Below are 19,630 nucleotides of genomic sequence, written 5' to 3'. Positions count from 1 at the left end.
AGAATATAATTATGTTGTCATAAATGATATACTGTATTCATGATTTATTATGATTATTAAGTCTTTTTCTAGATAGACTTTTTTGAAGATGCAGCTTAAACAGAAGAACTTAGAAACCTGCAATACAACTCAAGCTCTAAAGCTCCAAAATGTCACATTTAAAGCAATCCTGAAAGTTTTATACATCTTCTTGCATCCCTTTTGCCATCTACTGTATTCTCTGCACGACTGATTTGTGCATCTGTAAACATTTCTCTTTTTTTCTCTCTCCAATTTTAAAGGTTATTTCAAAATTAAGCCCTCCAAGAACTGCCACCTTAGCACAGTAAAGGCCCTCGGACCAGACAAAGAGCCATTTAAAACACTCCAATGATTTCAGATCCAAAGAGTGGCACTATTTTGTCTGGAACAGGAATACCTGTGCCCCTTTCTTCAGCCACATGCAGGAGGAGAGTGTCGATGAAATGTGTAACAATACAAAGCACTGCAATGATGAAGTTCACAGAACATAATTTACCTTCTGAGGCAGCTTGGCAAAAACGCTGCCAATTTGATTTGCAACTTCTTTGGGCAAAGCATCAATCAGCGATCCCAGGGTCATGATGATCACTCCATGCTCCCCAGCACTTTGAACAAAGTCCTCCAGGTCTGCTGGCAGAGGCTGGGCTGGTTTGCACTGGAATCCTCCGATGTAGACAACATTTGGCATTGTGGGGCGAGGGAAATCAAACACAAAATCTGACCTGAACAGCCAAATGTCAGCCTCCTGGAGAAGGGAGATGGTGTCACATCCTCCCTCAATATATTTGTTACAGAGAGTTTCATAGCATGGCCCCACCACAAATCTCTGCTGGAACAGTATAAGGCCATGGAAAAATATGTTCTTGACCCTCTGGATGAAATTCATTTTGTCTGTTAATCCTGATCCTGGCACTGGGATATAAGAGAGTGGTGAGGGGGCTAACACAAAGTGTCCATCTCCACTGGTGATCCAGCGTACGTTGAGCACAACGGGCAGTTTGAGATATTTGGCCAACACAAGTCCTGGTGCTATAGCTGGATCAGTGAGAACAAGATCATATTTGGACTCTTTTAAGCTGTTCATCACATTTTGATCTTCAAAAATGTTAATGGTGGCATCAGCCCACAGTGAATGTACTTGAGAAAGTACAGAAAATAAATTTGCAGTGAGTCTGAAGAAAGTCAGTAGTGAAGCTCCTTCTCTCTGCATCTAAACACACAGAAAGAATGGGGTTAAAAAAAAGAGATTATTTCACACATAAATGACTAAATGACCAACAAGGAGCCCAACGCATGTATCACATGTATACATACCTTCATTTGCTCCGGGAGGAACCCATCTAACATGTCTTCAAAGCTTTCCTTCAAATCAAACGTAATGGATGTGTACAGTGGAGACTTTTCAGGGATGTACAAGCTGGTGGCCTCCCTGATCACAGTGAGGTTGTGTCCTCTGGCATGAAGTTCTTCAAGCAGAATCTTCATATTGATCCAATGGCTGCCATCAAAAGGGAACACCAGAATGTTTCCTCCATGGCAATGTGGTGGAATGGAAATTAAACATAAGCTGAGGAATGCAAACACTCCACACACACGGTGCAGTGACATGGTTCCTAAAATGTCAGGGTGAGAAAAAAAACATAAATGACCTTATCTGTCAACATATCCTGCAGAAGATATGAGTAAAGTTTTAGTTTAACACAATAGGACACTCTCTCTGCTGTTTATATACAGCAGGTAAGTTATTTTATTCTGAGAACCAATAATGAATTTTCACAAACTGATAATAAAATAAATCAGATTCAAGCCACAAGATGACAATGTTTAAAAAATGTAATTCACTTACCCATGATCAAGAGAGGCAGCAGTAGTCCTACTCGCCCGCAGACTGGTAAGCAATTAAAAATACCCCTCTACTATTTAACTTTTAACTCTAGTGTAAGAGGTCATCTGTCCCGTCACAGATTAATGATTTCCATACTTGTTGTGTTACATAAAAATGTGGAGCTGCTCTGAATGTTCTGCAAATGACAACGTGATTATTTTTTTTGTCATGTCAGCACATATCCATTGCTACGTTTAATGATTTTGTTAAACAGCTGATAAATGCCTTTACAGTGTATTGTGCTTGGTGTCGTGAATGTTTTTTTATTTCTCTGTTATAAGGTCGGTCCTTGCGACATACAAACCTGTGCCTTCTTTCAAGAGATTGTTATAGTTGGTCCTATGATGTTGAAATTGGTTTTCAGTGTTTTAAATGTTACCTGTCGCGTTCTTAAAATGGCATGCTTTTATTATCACCAGGTTTGTGGTGTGAAGATTTACTACAAATCCCAATTTTATGCCAAATACAGAGGCTCACTGAGTGTTGTTGACACATCTCAGAAGTGAACTCAGTTGACCCGCGGCGTGTCCTCTCATAGCACTCTAAGGATTGATAGTGGAGAAAGAATTCAAATCCTTTAACGAAGGAAAATATCAAAACCACACAGTAAAGGCACTCTATTGCAAGGACAATTTCTGCATCGGTGTTTCACAAGTTAAAGTGCTGAAGTATCACCAGTACTTTATACAGAAAATGTGTATATATATTGTACTGTTACGTTATTGTTGCTGAATCACTGCATTTGTAGCACACTGAAACATTTTATTTCATTTCATTTTCATATGTCGTTCTTGTTCTATGTCAGTCTGTACATTTATAATAATTTACGTTAAACAAGTGCTTCATTTAGGTGATATGTTCGTGCTTAAAAACAGTACTCACCTGTAAACCTGATATTCCCTTTTGAAAGAGAGCGCTGTTACTTTAAGAAGCAGAGTAAGCGAGACATGTTGTATGCAGGCTGAAGCTAAATAAGACTGTACTAAACCAGTGATTTCTGTGTTAATAAAAATTGCTAAAGGAGATGGTTGCATGTTTTCTGATTGTTCATTTTGAGGGTGTAATACATTATTGAGTGTGCCGGATTTACAGAGTCGCAACTAATGTTGACTCTCATTATGAATTATTCTGCCTATTGTTTGTAAAACTTCACAAGAATGAGAAATGCTTAACATAATTACCAGTAGCATCAAATAGTTCACTTTACAGCAATTGAAGGCAAAGAAAAACAGCGAATCCTCATCCTTTTTTTATTATCTTGTTTTTTTTTCTTCTTCTTTTTCTGAAGAAAAACAGTTGAAACCAGATCACCTCATGTGTCTCTGTCTGAACAACGTAACACACCTACTGTACATATGGAGAGAGTTGCAGCAGATTAATGTTTTTACTTGGGAAATTTCCTGACTGTGTGAAAGCGGCCAAAATGTGCCACCATGAAAAAGACTGGCATAATTCATTAAATGCTGCAGAAAAGTTCTTCAAAGCTTTTTTCTTATCTCCTTTAGCACAGGATGCACTGGTCCTTCCTTTTTGGAGCAAACAGTGTTGTGCTCCTGAAGGAAAATGTCATGCTTGACATTCAGCTTTTAAAAAACAAAACAATAAAACAAAGCTCCTTTTGAGTAAAGATTTATTGATCATTGTCTCAATCCAATATCAAATGGAAAGGAATGTGTTACACAGTTCTTGGAATACACTAATAATCGCAACATAGTTTTATCACATCTGAACTGGTTTTAATCAAACTATCTTGAATAATTTTGGCATTTGTTACATTGGAAAAGGATAATTTCAAGTGATCATGATCATAGATCGGCAGTCAAAGATGGTTTGTCTGATCACAGCTGACATACAATCAGAGTCATGCTGACAACATGACATTATCATCAACGATTTGAGGAAAACCATAAAAGGGACTGATCATCTTCACGACATTGAAATATTGTACTGTGAAGGCAAATGAGAGATTGTTGTTTTGCATCATAAAAAATTAAAAGATCCAAACGGAATAACTTAAAGGTGGAGTGTGTCTTCTAATCCAGCATGTTTAATGTCAAATTCAAAGAAACCAGAAGAATCAGGTGTTCACATACAGTCTTGGCTCAGTGAAAGCGTAGAAAAAATTGGATTAGACCAACCCACACAACATTATTCGACTGTGCTCTGAGACATTCCTACTCATCTCCATTCGTACTCTCAACAGGGCAAAGGGAAAGTCAGGCAAAGGTGAGATGGAGGGGCAGTACAAAGCCAGAGGTTAATGTGCTACAGTAAATCTGGTAGATACTAATTTTCAATAATATTTGTGTGGAATAACAGATTCCACCTTTAAGATATGTCTCTGTCTAAATACAGCGCTTTGGAGAACGCACTGAAGCTTGTTTCTGAACAAATTTGACCTCAGTCAGTTCTGTTTGGATTTTGTCTTCCTTTGTCTTCTGCAGCACAGAAACCGAAAAACGGCCACAGTGGACATCAGTAGCACAGTTACTGCAGTCAGCAACAGGAGCAGCACATCTACACAGTAGTATGAGTACCAGGGCATCTTATAAGCCTCTGTACGCAGGTGAGGAGCCCCTTTGTGACGGATCACATATTCTACCCAGAACACAGCCTGATCCATGGGTGCCATCGGCTGATCTCTGTGCAGACGCGACATTCTTTGCATGTTCTGTCTGTAGCTTTCTTGATAGAGAAGTTCCCTAATACCTTGCTCAAAAGTGTTGCCATTAACATCCGCCAGCTGAAGGATCTTTCCAGCTCCTCTCTCCTGCAGACGTAGAAGGTTGTCATATTGGTCAAAGAACAAGGGTATGCCGAGCACAGGGACCCCGTGGTAAATGGCCTCCTGGACTCCATTGGTTCCTCCGTGAGCCACAAAGACTCTGGTCTGCGGGTGTCCCAGGAGGTCCTTCTGTGGCATCCAGTCCACGATGAGAGTGTTGTTGCCCAGTGTAGAGGGACGCTCTCCTTTGTGCCTCCAGATAACCTGATCAGAAGACAAAAAATCATAATTTCCCACTTGTACATCAGCAGAAAGAGAATATAGTGATGTTGCCATAAATTACAAAGTCTAATCATGATTTATTGTAATTATTAAATCCTTTTCAGGATAGGCTGTTTGAAGATGCAGGTTAAACAGGAGACCTGAGAAAATTGCAATATAACTCAAGCTCTAAAGCTCCAAAATGTAACATTAAAAGCAATCCTGAAAGTTTTATATATCTTCTTAAAAACTATGAAATGCAATGCAACATATTTCACAGGCTGAATCACTGATTTGTGGAATGCAATAGGTATTGAGTCATATTAATGCATTTTCTTTTCTTTCATAAATCAATCACCTTGTCTTGTGTACTCCCATATTGTGACTCATTCAACACCCTGGGTAAACTGCCAGTCTGTCACAGCACTATACATCCCTTTTGCCATCTACTGTATTCTCTGCACGACTGATTTGTGCATCTGTAAACATTTCTCTTTTTTTTTTCTCCAATTTTAAAGGTTATTTCAAAATTAAGCCCTCCAAGAACTGCCACCTTAGCACAGTGAAGGCCCTGGGACCAGACAAAGAGCCATTTAAAACACTTCAATGATTTCAGATCCAAAGAGCGGCACTATTTTGTCTGGAACAGGAATACCTGTGCCCCTTTCTTCAGCCACGTGCAGGAGGAGAGGGTCGATGAAATGTGTAGCAATACAAAGCACTGCAATGACAAGGTCATTATAGAGCATTATTTACCTTCTGAGGCAGTTTGGCAAAAACGCTGCCAATTTCATTTGCAACTTCTTTGGGCAAAGCATCAACCAGCGATCCCAGGGTCATGATGATCACTCCATGCTCCCCAGCACTTTGAACAAAGTCCTCCAGGTCTGCTGGCAGAGGCTGGGCTGGTTTGCACTGGAATCCTCCGATGTAGACAATATTTGGCATTGTGGGGCGAGGGAAATCAAACACAAAATCTGACCTGAACAGCCAAATGTCAGCCTCCTGGAGAAGGGAGATGATGTCACATCCTCCCTCAATATATTTATTACAGAGAGTTTCATAGCTTGGCTCCACCACAAATTTCTGCTGAAACAGTATAAGGCCATGGAAAAGCATGTTCTTGACCCTCTGGATGAAATTCATTTTATCTGTTAAGCCTGATCCTGGCACTGGGATATAAGAGAGTGGTGAGGGGGCTAACGCAAAGTGACCCTCTCCACTGGTGATCCAGCGTACGTTGAGCACAACGGGCAGTTTGAGATATTTGGCCAACACAAGTCCTGGTGCTATACCCGGATCAGTGAGAACAAGATCATATTTGGACTCCTTTAAGCTGTTCATCATATTTTGACCTTCCAACATTTCAATGGTGGCATCAGCCCACATCAAATGGGCACGAGAAAGCAGATACATGAAATGTGTTGTGAGTCTGAAGAAAGTCAGTAATGAAGCTCCTTCTCTCTGCATCTAAACATACAGAAAGAATGGGGTTAAAAAAGGGATTATTCCACACATAAATGACTAAATGACCAACATGGAGCCTAACACGTGTCACATCTGTGCATACCTTCATATGATCCTGTAGGAACCCCCCTAACATGTCTTCAAAGCTTTCCTTCAAATCAAATGCAATGGATGTGTAGAGTGGAGACTTTTCAGGGATGTACCAGCTCTTGGCCTCCCTGATCACAGTGAGGTTGTGTCCTCTGGCATGAAGTTCTTCAAGCAGTATTTTCATATTGATCCAATGGCTGCCGTCTAAAGGAAACACCAGAATGTTTCCTCCATGGCAATGTGGTGTCATGGAAATTAAACATAAACTGAAGAATGCAAACACTCCACACACACGGTGCAGTGGCATGGTTCCTAAAATGTGAGAAAGAGAATTAACAACATAAATGACCTTATCAGTGAACAGATCCTCTATAAAATATGAGCTAAGGTTTAGTTTAGTACAATATGGAGAAACCTTCTCTGCTATTTACATAAAACAGGAAAAAGTGCAGGTTATTCAAATTATTAAAAATTTGTGAAAATTTCACATAATGATAAGAAAATATAATATAATTCAAACCACAAAACGATAATGTTTCAGAAATTCACTTACCCATGTTCAAGAGAAGCAGCAGTAGTCCTACTCACACACAGACTGGCAAGCAATTTAAAAAAGCCCCCTAATATTTAACTTCAAACTCTAGTGTAAGAGGTCATCTGTCCTGTCACAGGAAAATGATTTACATGCGTGTTATGTCACATGAAGCTGTGGAGATGCTATCAATGTTCTGCTAGTGACAAAGTGATTATTTCTTCTTTGTCTTGTCAACAAATGTCCATTGCTTCACTGAGTAATGTTGTTAAACATGGATAAAACCCTTTACAGATTGTCGTGTGTGGTGTTGTGAATGTGTTTTTGCCATTACAAGGGTCAGTGCTTGCGACATACAAACCTGTGCCTTCTTTAAAGAGATTGTTATGTTATTGGTTATGTGATGTTGAAATTGGGTTTTAGTGTTTTAAATGTCAGTTATTATGCTCTTCAATAGCATGCACTTATAATCACCGGATTTATGATGTAAAGGTTTGTTTTCTACAACTCTCAGTTTTGTGCCAAGTACAGCGGCTCACTAAGTGTTGTTGGCTCATCTCAGAAGTGAACTCAGTTGACCCGACGCATGTCCTCTCAGTGCACCCTTTGGATTGATAGTAGAGGAAGATTTCAGATCCTTTTAAAAAAGGAAAATATCAAAACCTCATAGTAAAGGTGCTCCATTGCAAGGGAAAATTCTACATCGATAATGTTTCACAAGTGAAAGTGTTGAAGTATTCCAAGTACTTTTTATAGAAAAATGGGTATATAAAACGGTTGAAACCCCTAACCTCCTGTTTCTAGGTCTGAACTAGGTCTCACATCTACAGCAGATTAGTCTTTATCCTAAAATTTCTGATTCTGTGAAATGGGCCAAAGTATGTCAGTGGCAGCCATGAAAAAGGCTGCCCAAATTCACTAAATGCTAACAAAAAATTCTTACAGGCTTTCTTTCTAGTCTTCTTCAGCACAGGATGCACTGGTCCATCCTTTATGCAACACACAGTGTTGTGTTCCTGAAGGAAAATTTCATGCATGACATACCACATTAATAATTTTAAAAAGCAAAGTTTCCTTTGAGTAAAGATTTATTGATCATCGTTCAATTGAATATGAAATGGAAGAGAGCTTGTCACACATTTCACTGAATGAATAGATTGTTGTTTTGCATCATAAATAATCAAGAGATACAAACAGGATAACTTATGGGTGTAGTGTGTGTTGTAATGTAGTATGTTTCATGTCAGATTCAGAGACGGATGTCATACTGGTCATAGAACAAGGGTATGCCGAGCACAGGGACCCCGTGGTAAATGGCCTCCTGGACTCCATTGGTTCCCCCGTGAGCTACAAAGACTCTGGTCTGTAGGTGGCCCAGGAGGTACTTGTGTGGCATCCAGTCCACGATGAGAGTGTTGTTGCCCAGCATAGAGGGACACTCTCATTTGCGTAGTTTATGTTGGGAAATACTTAATACATAAATGATTAAATGACCCATATGGAGCCCAATCCAAACAAAACATTTGCATATACTTGTAAAGACCATTTATATCTTGACTATCCAATGACTTCTATAATTATTATTTTATGATGGTTGATAATGATGATCGATGATCGGTCTGCTAGTGGAACAGGGGCTTTTCACAAAGTAAGTGGAACATTGAAGAAGGAAGGTTACCTCCATTTTCTTCACAAAAACCTGAAGCTACCAGACAGAAAGTTGGGGCTTGGACGCAGTTGGGTGTTCCTCCAAATCGATTCTAATGGATGCGTAGAGCAGAGGCTTTTCAGGGCTGTAACTTGCGGATTCCCTGATAACAGTGAGGTTGTGTCCTCTGTCATGTAGGGAAAAAAAGTGATTATTTCTTCTTTGTCATGTCATCAAATTTCCATCACTTCTGTTGCTAATGTTGTTACTCTTTACAGTGTGCTGTGTGTAGTACTGTGAATGAGATTTTGATGTCGGACAAGATCAGCGCTTGCACCATACCAACCTGTGAGCCCTTTCAAAGGAATCATGGCTTTATCTTATCGCGGTTTTTGACCTGGAGGTTTGTTTGTTTTGTGCCAAATGTAGTGAACTCAGTTGATCCGAGACACGTCCTCTCATAGCAATCTCAGGATCAGAAGTAGGATTAAGGATTAAATGACATCAGTGTATTTTCTTTTCCATCGTAAATCAATCGCTTCATCTTGTTAATTCACTTAAGGCCCATTTCCAGCAACCATCACTCCTGTGCTCTAGTGGTACATTGTATGATGTTATAATGTTGAAAGGCTAATTGATGATTAGAAAACCCTTGTGCAATTATGTTAGCACATGAATAAAAGTGTGAATTTTCTTTTGAACAGTAGTGTTATCATATGACTAGTTCTGTTTACCTGCAGACTGGCACTCAGTTAAAAGGATACCCCTAATATATGACTTCAAACTACAGTCCCAGAGGTCCTCTGTCCTGTCACAGATAAATGAGTTACTTGTGTTTTATGTTGTATAAAACTGTGGAGCTGCTATGAATGTCCTGTGAAAAACAAAGGGTTTTTTTTCTTTGTCATAGCATCTTATTTTAATTACTTTCTTTCGTAATGGAAGGCTGCAGCGTCATCTTATTGTGCTCCTGATATTCAGGTTTCATAGAGTCTACAAAGGCAATATCCAAATTGTCAATATCATTGTAACTGCATTATAATATAATATTGACCAATTGATGAAATTTGCCCACTACTACGGGCATTGTCAGGCCTCAGGCTGCTGGGCACAGATAGTGCTCTCTCCCCTTCCCCCCACCCCTTTCTTCCTCTCCAGGTGTGATCGGATGAGCGCTGCAGCGACAGGTGACTTCAATCCACAATCATCATCAGCTGGCAGGAGCTGGTGAAATGCAGCCAATCAAACTCCACCCTCACCACAATATCAGCTGACACCACTCACCTCTCAGTGCTGGATCATGACACAAGCCAGTAATCAGCTCATTGCAAGTTCACTCCAGCTTCTGCACTCGCTCATTTGAACCTCTGGTAGTCTTGGTAGCTTTTCCTTTGTTTCAGTATCTGGTCCATCCGCTCCCGTTTCTTCCTCCTGGTTTCCTCGGTGGTCAGCTCCAGCCTTTGGTAGAGTCGTTACAGTTACATCAGACTTTTTCACGTGTCTTTAGAAAATCTATTTAACCACAGCTTACCAAAACTGAAGGGTTTCCCCCATGTATGATATTAAGCAGTTTCATGCCAGCTGGAGGAGGATGAAACACCGTGACAGCTTCTTCCATGAAAAACAATTTCCTTACTAATCCAGGGAACACTGTCAGGCAGCATTTCAATCCCCCATACTGTAAAGGGGTAAAGATGTTATTCACATGACAAAAAAAAGGAAAACTTGGTCGCACTGATTACTTCTAGCTGGCATGACTGAACAACACATGATTGTGTTCATAGGCACCTCTGCACTGGATGTTTAAAATATATGGCAACTTGGCAAATGCTTCTTTAATGAGAAATTACACATTTTATGAAGATAAAATGACTCTTCTGAATCACTTTGTGTACACTGGTGTTTAACTTACCCCTCCAGGGCAATGGGCAGACATGACAGGAAACTACTCCACATCAGCTTTTATAGTTTGTGGACCTTATTTTTCCAGGTGCTTCCTACGGCAGTTCTCTCTCTCCACCATAGGTTTGACCGACTTCATTAGCTGTCACATAATTCACATTAAAAATAAATTCAAAATGATTAACAGCAAAATGTAACGACGACAAAAGCATTGTAGAGCGAACCTGCCTGGTCACTCTCACAGAAGTGCACAATGTTATACATCTTATCTAACTGCTTAAATCTGGATAAATAAACGCTGCCATCAAAGTATCAGATGGGTTGTTTTTGTTACAGTCTGTACAAGCCATTTTCATTTTTTAGTAGGGCTCTGGACAGGATAATGACTGTGTGGAAACCCAGGGATGTCTGACTCATTCATCACTGAGGGGTCTCTCCAGCCCCATGCGTGATGAATGTGAAAAGCTCAAAGTCACAAAATATAAGAGCTGTCAGGCAAAAAAAAAAAAAAAAAGAATGAGAAGTTTCTCACCTGCAGTTTATTTGTTCAGTTGCTCAGTTAGCTCCATTCTTTCCTTCCGGTATCACAATTTCAGTTCAGTGGGCAGGACTTAGCTTAGCTTTTAAATTCAACACGATTGTCAAACTCCTGCTATATGATTTAAGAAACAAGTTGTAATAGTTGTGCTGAATTATTTAATCAAATCATGTTAAATCCATTACTTTAGATTGCATGTAACAAATTTCTGTTCAGAGAGTTCTCACATTTGCACTACATCACATAATGACGAATAAAAACAGCATCAAAGTCAAAATCAAAATAACTAATACATGAAGGCTGGATATGAAATTTGATTGTTCATTGAAATTACAAGTGACAAAAAGTCAAACAAATGTTTGTTTGTTTGTTTGTTTTAGAATGTTAACCCTTGTTTTACACATGCTACAGTATAAATAGGACTTTTGGCTTTACATATAGATCTTGTCAAACTATCATCATAATTACTACAATTATCAGAATACTGAAAAATAAGGATAAACAACTATCTCATAAATATACAGTCATTTCTAATAATTAAATACTTTTTGTCCCTTAATTTTACATGAGATCATGTGTGTTTTTTTTACTTTTTAATGTTTTATAAAGGACAGTTACATGTACAGATAGATAGATAGAGACTTGTTGCTAATGCTTACATAATAACCTTCTCTAGTAAAGGTTACATGTGGAGTAATTGAAAATTGGCTTAGGTTTTTCTAAATGGAATGCTATTATGAATGAGGAAACACTATGGGAGAAGTTTCACTGGAAAATGACTCAGCAGGCCTTTTAAGTGCCCGATACCAACACATCAATCTGATCAGACAAGTGGAACCTCAGTCAGTGTCAAAAAGAACACATTCCTACTTTCAGACAAAAAGTGAGCAGGTACACACTTGCCAAATAGCTCCCCCATTACTGGGACACCATATGTGCGTGCATACGTGCATGCATGTGTGTGTGTGTGTGTATGTTTGTGTGTAACAGTGCTGTTCGAGTTTCCTTGGGGTGGAGATGAAGATGATCTCAGCACGTTACAGCTGGATCCTCTAGCTGACAGATGAAGAACTTAAAAACAAACACAACCCAAAGATACATCCCAATGAAGTTTCTCTCTCATGTGCCAACCTGCTCAAGTAAGAAATGCATCGCACAAGCAACCTCAGTTGTTTAGTGATGGATGGCTTTTTGGGAAAAATGTCAAACTCTTTTCTAGTTTGTGAACAAAAACCCTCTGCAGGAGTAGAGACTGGACTTGGTAAACTTTGATTTGGTTGCTCACACAACAGGCCTCAGTTTGTTATTTGTAATCCCTCGTACAGATACACACAAACAAACTGACCTTTAATTTTTCTAACTTCCTAAACACAAAGTAAATTAAAGAACAGATGGGTGATCTGAGATAAAATATCAAAACTAATTACAGGCTCTGTCTTAGCCAGCCGCTTTTGATATGTCTTTGTTTTCTGTAATGTACTCGTTTAAATTACATCCTGCGAGATAACTTCAATAAGACACCAGTGAAAAGCCTGTTTATTATGTAATAACATGGGATCTCTGCAATTTACCACAAGGATAAACTGACATCTGATCAAATAATTAAGACACTGTCAGGAAGTTGTCATACAGTGAGCTGCACAGCACAAACTGTACATTTGCACCACAGTAAGGTCAGGTATCATTTCTAAATGTTGTCTCTATTAGAAGTCCGCACATGTCTTTGTGATTTACAACATGCTGCATTCACTGCAGGGTGAAAAACAGTTTTCACTCAGTCATGTCTTTAATTTCATACTGGAATACTTGGAAAAACAACATAGCATTGTTGCAGTGAAATGCAGTTGCAAGCAAGGACTGTTTTAGCAGCTCCTCCTTTTTTGGTCAGGAAGTTCAGAGAGCAAGATTTGAAACGTAGCTGCCAAAAACAATTCTAATAGAAAGGTCAACTTGATGAAATATCGGCCCAGAAGAGACACGATAAGAACACGTGGACACCATGAAAAGGATAATGTGAATTTTGTCATTGTTTGTATGTAAGAGATTATATTACACGTCTTTCAGGTTTTTGATGTCCAAGCTGTCTGAAAGCTGTTAGTCATCCAAAAATTGAAGACACAGCAATTCCTGCTAAACTAATGCAACAAAACTGTCATAAAGTTGAATGCCTCTGCAAGTAGACTGACTGCAGAGAAAGGAACATACATCTAAAAACTTGCAGCATAATCTGAAAGACAGTTGGCAGTAAACTAAAATCTGTGTGATTTGCAGTATGTTAAAATATGTAAGAAGGTGGCAAGTTTTCTTCTCTCAAAATTAACTTTAAAAACTTTAATAATCATGTTATTCTTAGATTTCTAACATATCTTGCCAGAGGACTTTCTCATAATAATTAATTTATTAATAATCTCTTTTTAAATTGTAACTGCTAATTAACTTGATTAGAAAATATGAATCCATTAAAGTGAACAAAGGTAATAACATGAGAGAGCCTGACATCTTCACCTTTACTGCTTATGTAACAAACAGCTGTGGCCAGAAAACTCCCAAAGTTTATCTATTTTCCCTCCCAACAGCAAGTTTTTTCCTACCACCTCAGATTCTCTCTCTTATTCATAAATAAAGAGTGACTGAAGATGAGTAAAAATAAACTTCTTCCCCAGTCAAATACTTACACGGTTCCACCCCTCAGAAAGGCAATCACTTTAACAACTGTAAGCATTACTGCCTTTTAGACAGCTTACATAAAGATCCCACACAGTAACGGAGCCTTTAACATCATTTACAGTCTATCAAGAGTTAAAGTTACTGATACAAAGACATACTGTGTTGCTCTTGGCTCATGGCCACATTGTCTCAGACAGCATACTTGACTGATGAGTCTTCTGTATATTTCTGTTGCAGATATCCACAGAAAAGAGAAGGCACCTGAATGCACAAGCAAAACCAGCATTAACTAAAATGGAAAACATCCACCACATTCTCATCAAGGTCCAAAGTTTAACAATGTTAAAGTCTGCTTTACTTTCTGCTTTGTACATCTGGGAAAGATCAAAACCTCCTCAGGGCTTATGATTCCATCCACCGTCTTCATGAATATGATTCAGCGTAGCGCCTCAGTGACCTCTACACGTGTGCACACAAATGCAAAGTCACACACACACACACACACACACACACACACACACACACACACACACACACACACACACACACACACACACACACACGTGTGAACACAAGGGAATCTGTCTTACATTCTGGACATGGACAATGTCACTGTAGCACTGACAGCTGTGTGGCCAACGCATTCAAATGTACATGTGCAGCACATACAAGCAGACCGGTATGATGACTGTTTAAAGCACTGGGATGATTAATTAGTGATGCCTGATGCTAGGCTATATCTGATATCTGATTCTTGCAACAACAACAGTTCTTGTTTTGAAGTGGAGTTTTTATTTTAATTAAGTTAAACAGCGCTTCCAGCAGGCTCAGATTATTAGCTGGCACTGGGAATCTCTCACTTATGTCATATGGCAAAAGAAGAAAGTCATGCATGTCAGAAAATGCATTGCAGGTGAGCATTAGTACTTTAAACAATGAAAGAGCAAACTCAAAAGCACAATTTGTGTCCAGACCTTATGTTCACACATCTAGAAGTCCAACAACAAGCAAACTTGCTCCCACTTGGTAAAATATGAAAAGAGAAGTTTTGACGTCAGCTCTGAAAACTGCGTCCTTGAATCCAAATTGGCCTTACTGCAAATAAAACAGAAAGGAGACCTGAAACACACTAGAGAGACTATATATATTCCATCTGGTCAGGGGATGCCTTAAGATTCAAGTGAAAAAGACTGCTGTTCAGCCCCCCAGACCCTGATGACTGTATGAAAATAGATGTACGAATGAATGGACCTCATGTTGCAAATTAACAGTATATTAACACCAAGATAACAGCAAATAGTAGTACCACATTGCCTGATGTTAAATAGGTCTGGTAGACCTGTTGTGTCACATTTCACACATTTGTTAGAATTCTGAGGCCCCTCAGAGCTGCTAAAGAGCTTAGTCCACTCAAGCCGCACTGACTTAAATGTCCTTTTGATGTCTCTATCCTCAGAATGAGTTCTGTCAGCAGCATAGAGGAGCTAAAAGTTGAGAAGCTGGACAAACTATACATCAGGAATCAAGGAGTGACAGCAGAAACTCGCTGGATAAGAGTGGTTTTCATCAAAGGTCAGTGGAAAGAAGTCATCCGTGTTTTTATGTATGGAACAACTGATTTTATTGATTTCCTTCTTGTGAAGCAAAAGCAGAAAGCTAACTGTTGCACCGTGAAGCTGATCAATCGGGACAGACATCATCAAAAAGTTCACATTATATAAATAGCAGGAGGTTTGGAGAAATTAAGCAGCTGGCAGTGGAGATAATATATTACTGAGCAGGCCAAAGGAAAAAATATTCTTGAATTGTCTGTTCACTTGACATTCATGAGCATAGCAAAGGAGAAAATTGAAATGCTAGCAGCTACTATGAGGCTGTACTTTCCTGAACATTAACTCGTACAGGTCTCACACTTACAATGCCAAAGCTATGTTTTGTAAATGTTTACAACACTTGCTTTACCATGTTGGTATGGTAATATTTTCTGATTAACACCATACAGGGAAAAACTGGTCACACTTGATCGTAAACCAACTGGGCAAAGTGAAATTTCAGCATAATAATGGTGCTAAATGGCAAACAATTGGCAGATCACTAAGCTGAATTTATCCTCTACAGACCTGGATTATCTGTAGCCAATTTCTCGATCATTATTGAGAAATTTCTCTCAAAACCACAAATGTTACTGTGACATTAAAGGAAAAGTAAGAGAACTGCAAAGCTAGTAGGTCTCCTCCTCTTGGAAACATGAAGCATGATCCCCAGGCAACTTGAAAGCTGATCAGACAAACATCCCTCAAAAGCCCATTCAAAGAAAGCAGTGTGTGCAGGTTGTTTTTTTACACCATAATCTTCACAGACAACACCAAACTCTGTAGCCAACACTTGCTGGCTAACAAAGAGCATACAAGGGAAGAGGAAAGGGCATGTCTGCCGTGCGTCACCCCTCATGGGAATCACTTTTGTACTCTTTGGTAAAATTCCACTTTGTTGAAACACTTTAATCACTTAACTGATCCTTTGTAGAAAATACCGCAGTCCAAATTTGTAACTCTGCAGGACTTCAGCTGTCCCACCTGTTCCAACTGCAAACTTTGCGATATGCATTGCACATAATCGCAAGCAGTGTGCATTGATGTACTGTACCTCTGCTAGTTGCTGTGCATTCAGCTGTTTTTTGAGGTTGAAGATCGTAACATACAAATATTCTGCTCATGGGCTTTGAAATGGGGTTTGTGAGCTCTTCCATGTGCAGCACAACTCTGAATATGCGACTCAGAGACTTTGGACTATTCAGAGTTCCACTGAGAGTATATGAGAGGTCGTACACTGTTAGCAAAAAGTAGCACCTGTTATTCATTTCTTAAACCACAACCCTGCTTATCTTGTGAAAAAGGATTAATATTAAGCACAATATACAGTAAACACATCCACATTTATGGCTCCATAGGCATCATTTTAAAATGCAAACCCAGTAAATGCCCTACGTACTGCTGTTGTGTGTGGATGTATGTTTAGGCTTTGGAGTTCAAGTCTGTGTGCTCCATGCAAAGTTATAGTCAGAAATGCTGTTTTGCCTAACCCTAACCCTGAAGTGGGCCTGTGTTTAGGCACAAGGACCTCATGCAGAACACAGAGTAGTTCAGTCTCACCTTGTTAAAAGATCTCTATAACTTCATGTTTACACTGGAGGGTCTGTTGTAAATAGCCATAAACAGTGGAAAGGTTAAGGCCACAGCGTGACATAAGCAGTGGAGAAATCAACTCATGATGACACTGCACACACACACACACACACACACACACACACACACACACACACACACACACACACACACACACACACACACACACACACATACACACACACACACACACACACACACACACACCAAAACCACCACCGCTACCCAATAGTGGGCAGCAAATTCATAGCTTTCAATTAAATCACCACCATACTTGGTATCATGTTTGGTGGTTAGTTTGCAAGAAAACTAGCAAAAGGAGTAATCATAACCACAACAATGCAACAACAAAAGTGCAAAATAACAAAATATAGCAACCATAGCTTCAGATTTAATGAAAAAAAATGTGTCAGTATATCATCTTGGAAACAATTTAGCAGCTTATTCCATTTGTGTTCTCTTGTTGCAGTCAAAAAAAGTTTCCAAATGCACTGAGACTATTAAATTAGAACACGCGTTTACATCTTTTCAACTTACAACAGCATGCTTAGCAAACTGTCCACATTCTGGACAAACAAACTGCTGAGTAGTTTAACAGTGAGCCTATCTGAGAAACACAACCTCCACTGCCTGTCTTCTGTGCTCGCCCACCTTAAAAATCCCACTCAGGATCAGTTGTAGCTGTAATTGCATCCCCAGGCCCCCGACTCAGACCTGTTCCTCCCACCCCCAGTGTCGTCTGCGCTGTATCATAACCTGGACAAACGTCAAACACCTTTAAAAGCTCAAGCTCCCAAGTCAGAGCCAAATATCTGTCTACCGTTCAAAAGGAGTCTCAACTCCTTCCTTGGAGTGTTATAACCCCCCTGTAATCACAGACCGCATACGTCACATGGGGTGTGCAAATAGATATTATGTGCATGTATTCATGCTCAAATGATTTTTCAGGCAGTTCACACAACCTCCCACGCCATACACAGACTGACAAACAAAACACCAGGGCAGTTTTAATCTTTGTTTGCATGTTTTTATCTGTACTGTCTGAGTTGCACAACTCAAGCTTGAATTTGATATTTATTCTTAATCAACTGGAAACTCTTTTTCTTTCCTGGTGTCTTAAGTATCAAGGTTACTGTCTAAATACAACAAGACAAGTCTGGGAAGGAAATCACAGTTAAAACTGCTTGTCAAAAGTATTACACACCTCTCTGCCTCCAAGTGTGTGTGTATTTGTGCCAAACAGAGTTGAATGGATGATTTTGTGACCATTATTTCTGCTTTAAGTCAAATCTAATCACAATTTATGTATAAATAGGCCCCTTCCATAATCATGTCTCCTACTATTTACTCTGAATCCGTTAACTTCATGTTAAGTATCATACAGATTTCTCTCGTTTCTTTTTTGTCTTCTTTTTTTTGGCCCAAAGTTTGTTTTTAGAAGCCCAACACATGGAGCAGGAAACAGAACAAAAGCTGCTTATGTAAGGGCCTCACAACTTTAAAAAAAAAGCATTGCAGTTGTGCTGAAACATGTTTAAACACGCATGTTTATATGCATGTACACATACAGCATAACGTAGCACTTGGAGTAAAAAGAGAGTCTTAAGGTTGAGTTTATAAAGCTTTATCAGTTGACAAAGGAGTGATTGAATCAATGTTTTCAAAGGGGAATGGTGATCTCAGGACAGTGACAGACACTGGGACTTTTTCCTTGACACAGACCAGATTGAGGATCTGGATGTTATCTTATCCGTAGAGGCACTCTTCAACTTGAAACAACTTGTATCCACATTAGTAACAGAGACTTCTAACTCGATTTTTCCTATCCTTGCAGCACTAATCTTTGTTTGCTGTAAGTAAATATCTTTTTGTTTAAAACAGACCGCATCTTAGAGGCTGTGCTGAACTCTGGCTCTTTCTTGTCACCAGCTAGTCATTATTTATCATTTGCTTTTAACGAGACCATTATATTCTATATTTCTCTTAAGAGAGGAAGCTAGACAGCAGACAGACTTATTGTTCTATAAGGCTCTGGCCTCCATTAGTGTATGAACCTATTGTGGTTTCTGGTCATCTATCAAATGACCACAGTCACTTTATGGGGTTTATCAGTCTGATTTTACAGCCAGCTGACTAATAAAAACCACAGAAAATCCCTCTGATCTGATGTTTCTGGAATAATATTCTGTCTGCAGACAGAATAATCAAGCATTGAACAGTGATGCCAGTGCACAGATGCACACACACACCATAATGCACAACCCTCTCTTTGTTTGGTCTTTTGTGCTTCTTATCCCTTTCTCAGTTTTTCCAGCCTCCCATCTATTTGACAGTTTTGTTGAGTGGTTTCAAGGTAAGGAATTTACAATTAATCCCTCTCATTGGTGTTGGGTTTACGATAAAACCAAGCAATAGACAGCTCTTGAGGCTTTCTCCAGAGGGCTGGTTTGAAATGCCTGACACGCTGTACATCCGAACATGACACTCAGCTCAACAAAGAGTCAGATTACACTCATCCTCTAATGGAACATAAAACAAATAGAGGACATGCCTCAGCACCCTTTCCCACCTTGATCTTATGTCTGGCATTTTGCAGGAAATTAAAGCACAGTGGTCACCTAAAATGAGATTGGAAACAAAAAAGGGAGTTCCTTGCTTCAATGATTATGCCAAAAAAAAAAAAAAAAGCAATTATGCCAGTGATGTTAC

At 39.3% G+C, this 19,630-nt stretch overlaps 1 protein-coding gene across 1 annotated transcript in view; it reads right to left on the bottom strand.

The window, feature by feature from the left end:
• LOC127530545 (UDP-glucuronosyltransferase 1-2-like) overlaps positions 1–1,120 on the bottom strand; it is a 29,809-nt gene extending 28,689 nt beyond the window's left edge. The window contains exon 1 of the mRNA XM_051937525.1: positions 518–1,120. Coding sequence (XP_051793485.1) covers positions 518–1,105 — 588 coding nt within the window. The 5' untranslated portion in view covers positions 1,106–1,120. The remainder of the gene's footprint in view (positions 1–517) is intronic.
• Between the last annotated feature and the right edge of the window lie 18,510 nt (positions 1,121–19,630).

The sequence above is a fragment of the Acanthochromis polyacanthus genome, chromosome 17 (genome assembly GCF_021347895.1).
Source record: "Acanthochromis polyacanthus isolate Apoly-LR-REF ecotype Palm Island chromosome 17, KAUST_Apoly_ChrSc, whole genome shotgun sequence".
In the NCBI taxonomy this organism is placed as follows: domain Eukaryota; kingdom Metazoa; phylum Chordata; class Actinopteri; family Pomacentridae; genus Acanthochromis; species Acanthochromis polyacanthus.
Note: the sequence above shows the minus strand (reverse complement) of the source record. Positions and strands in the feature narration are given on the sequence as shown.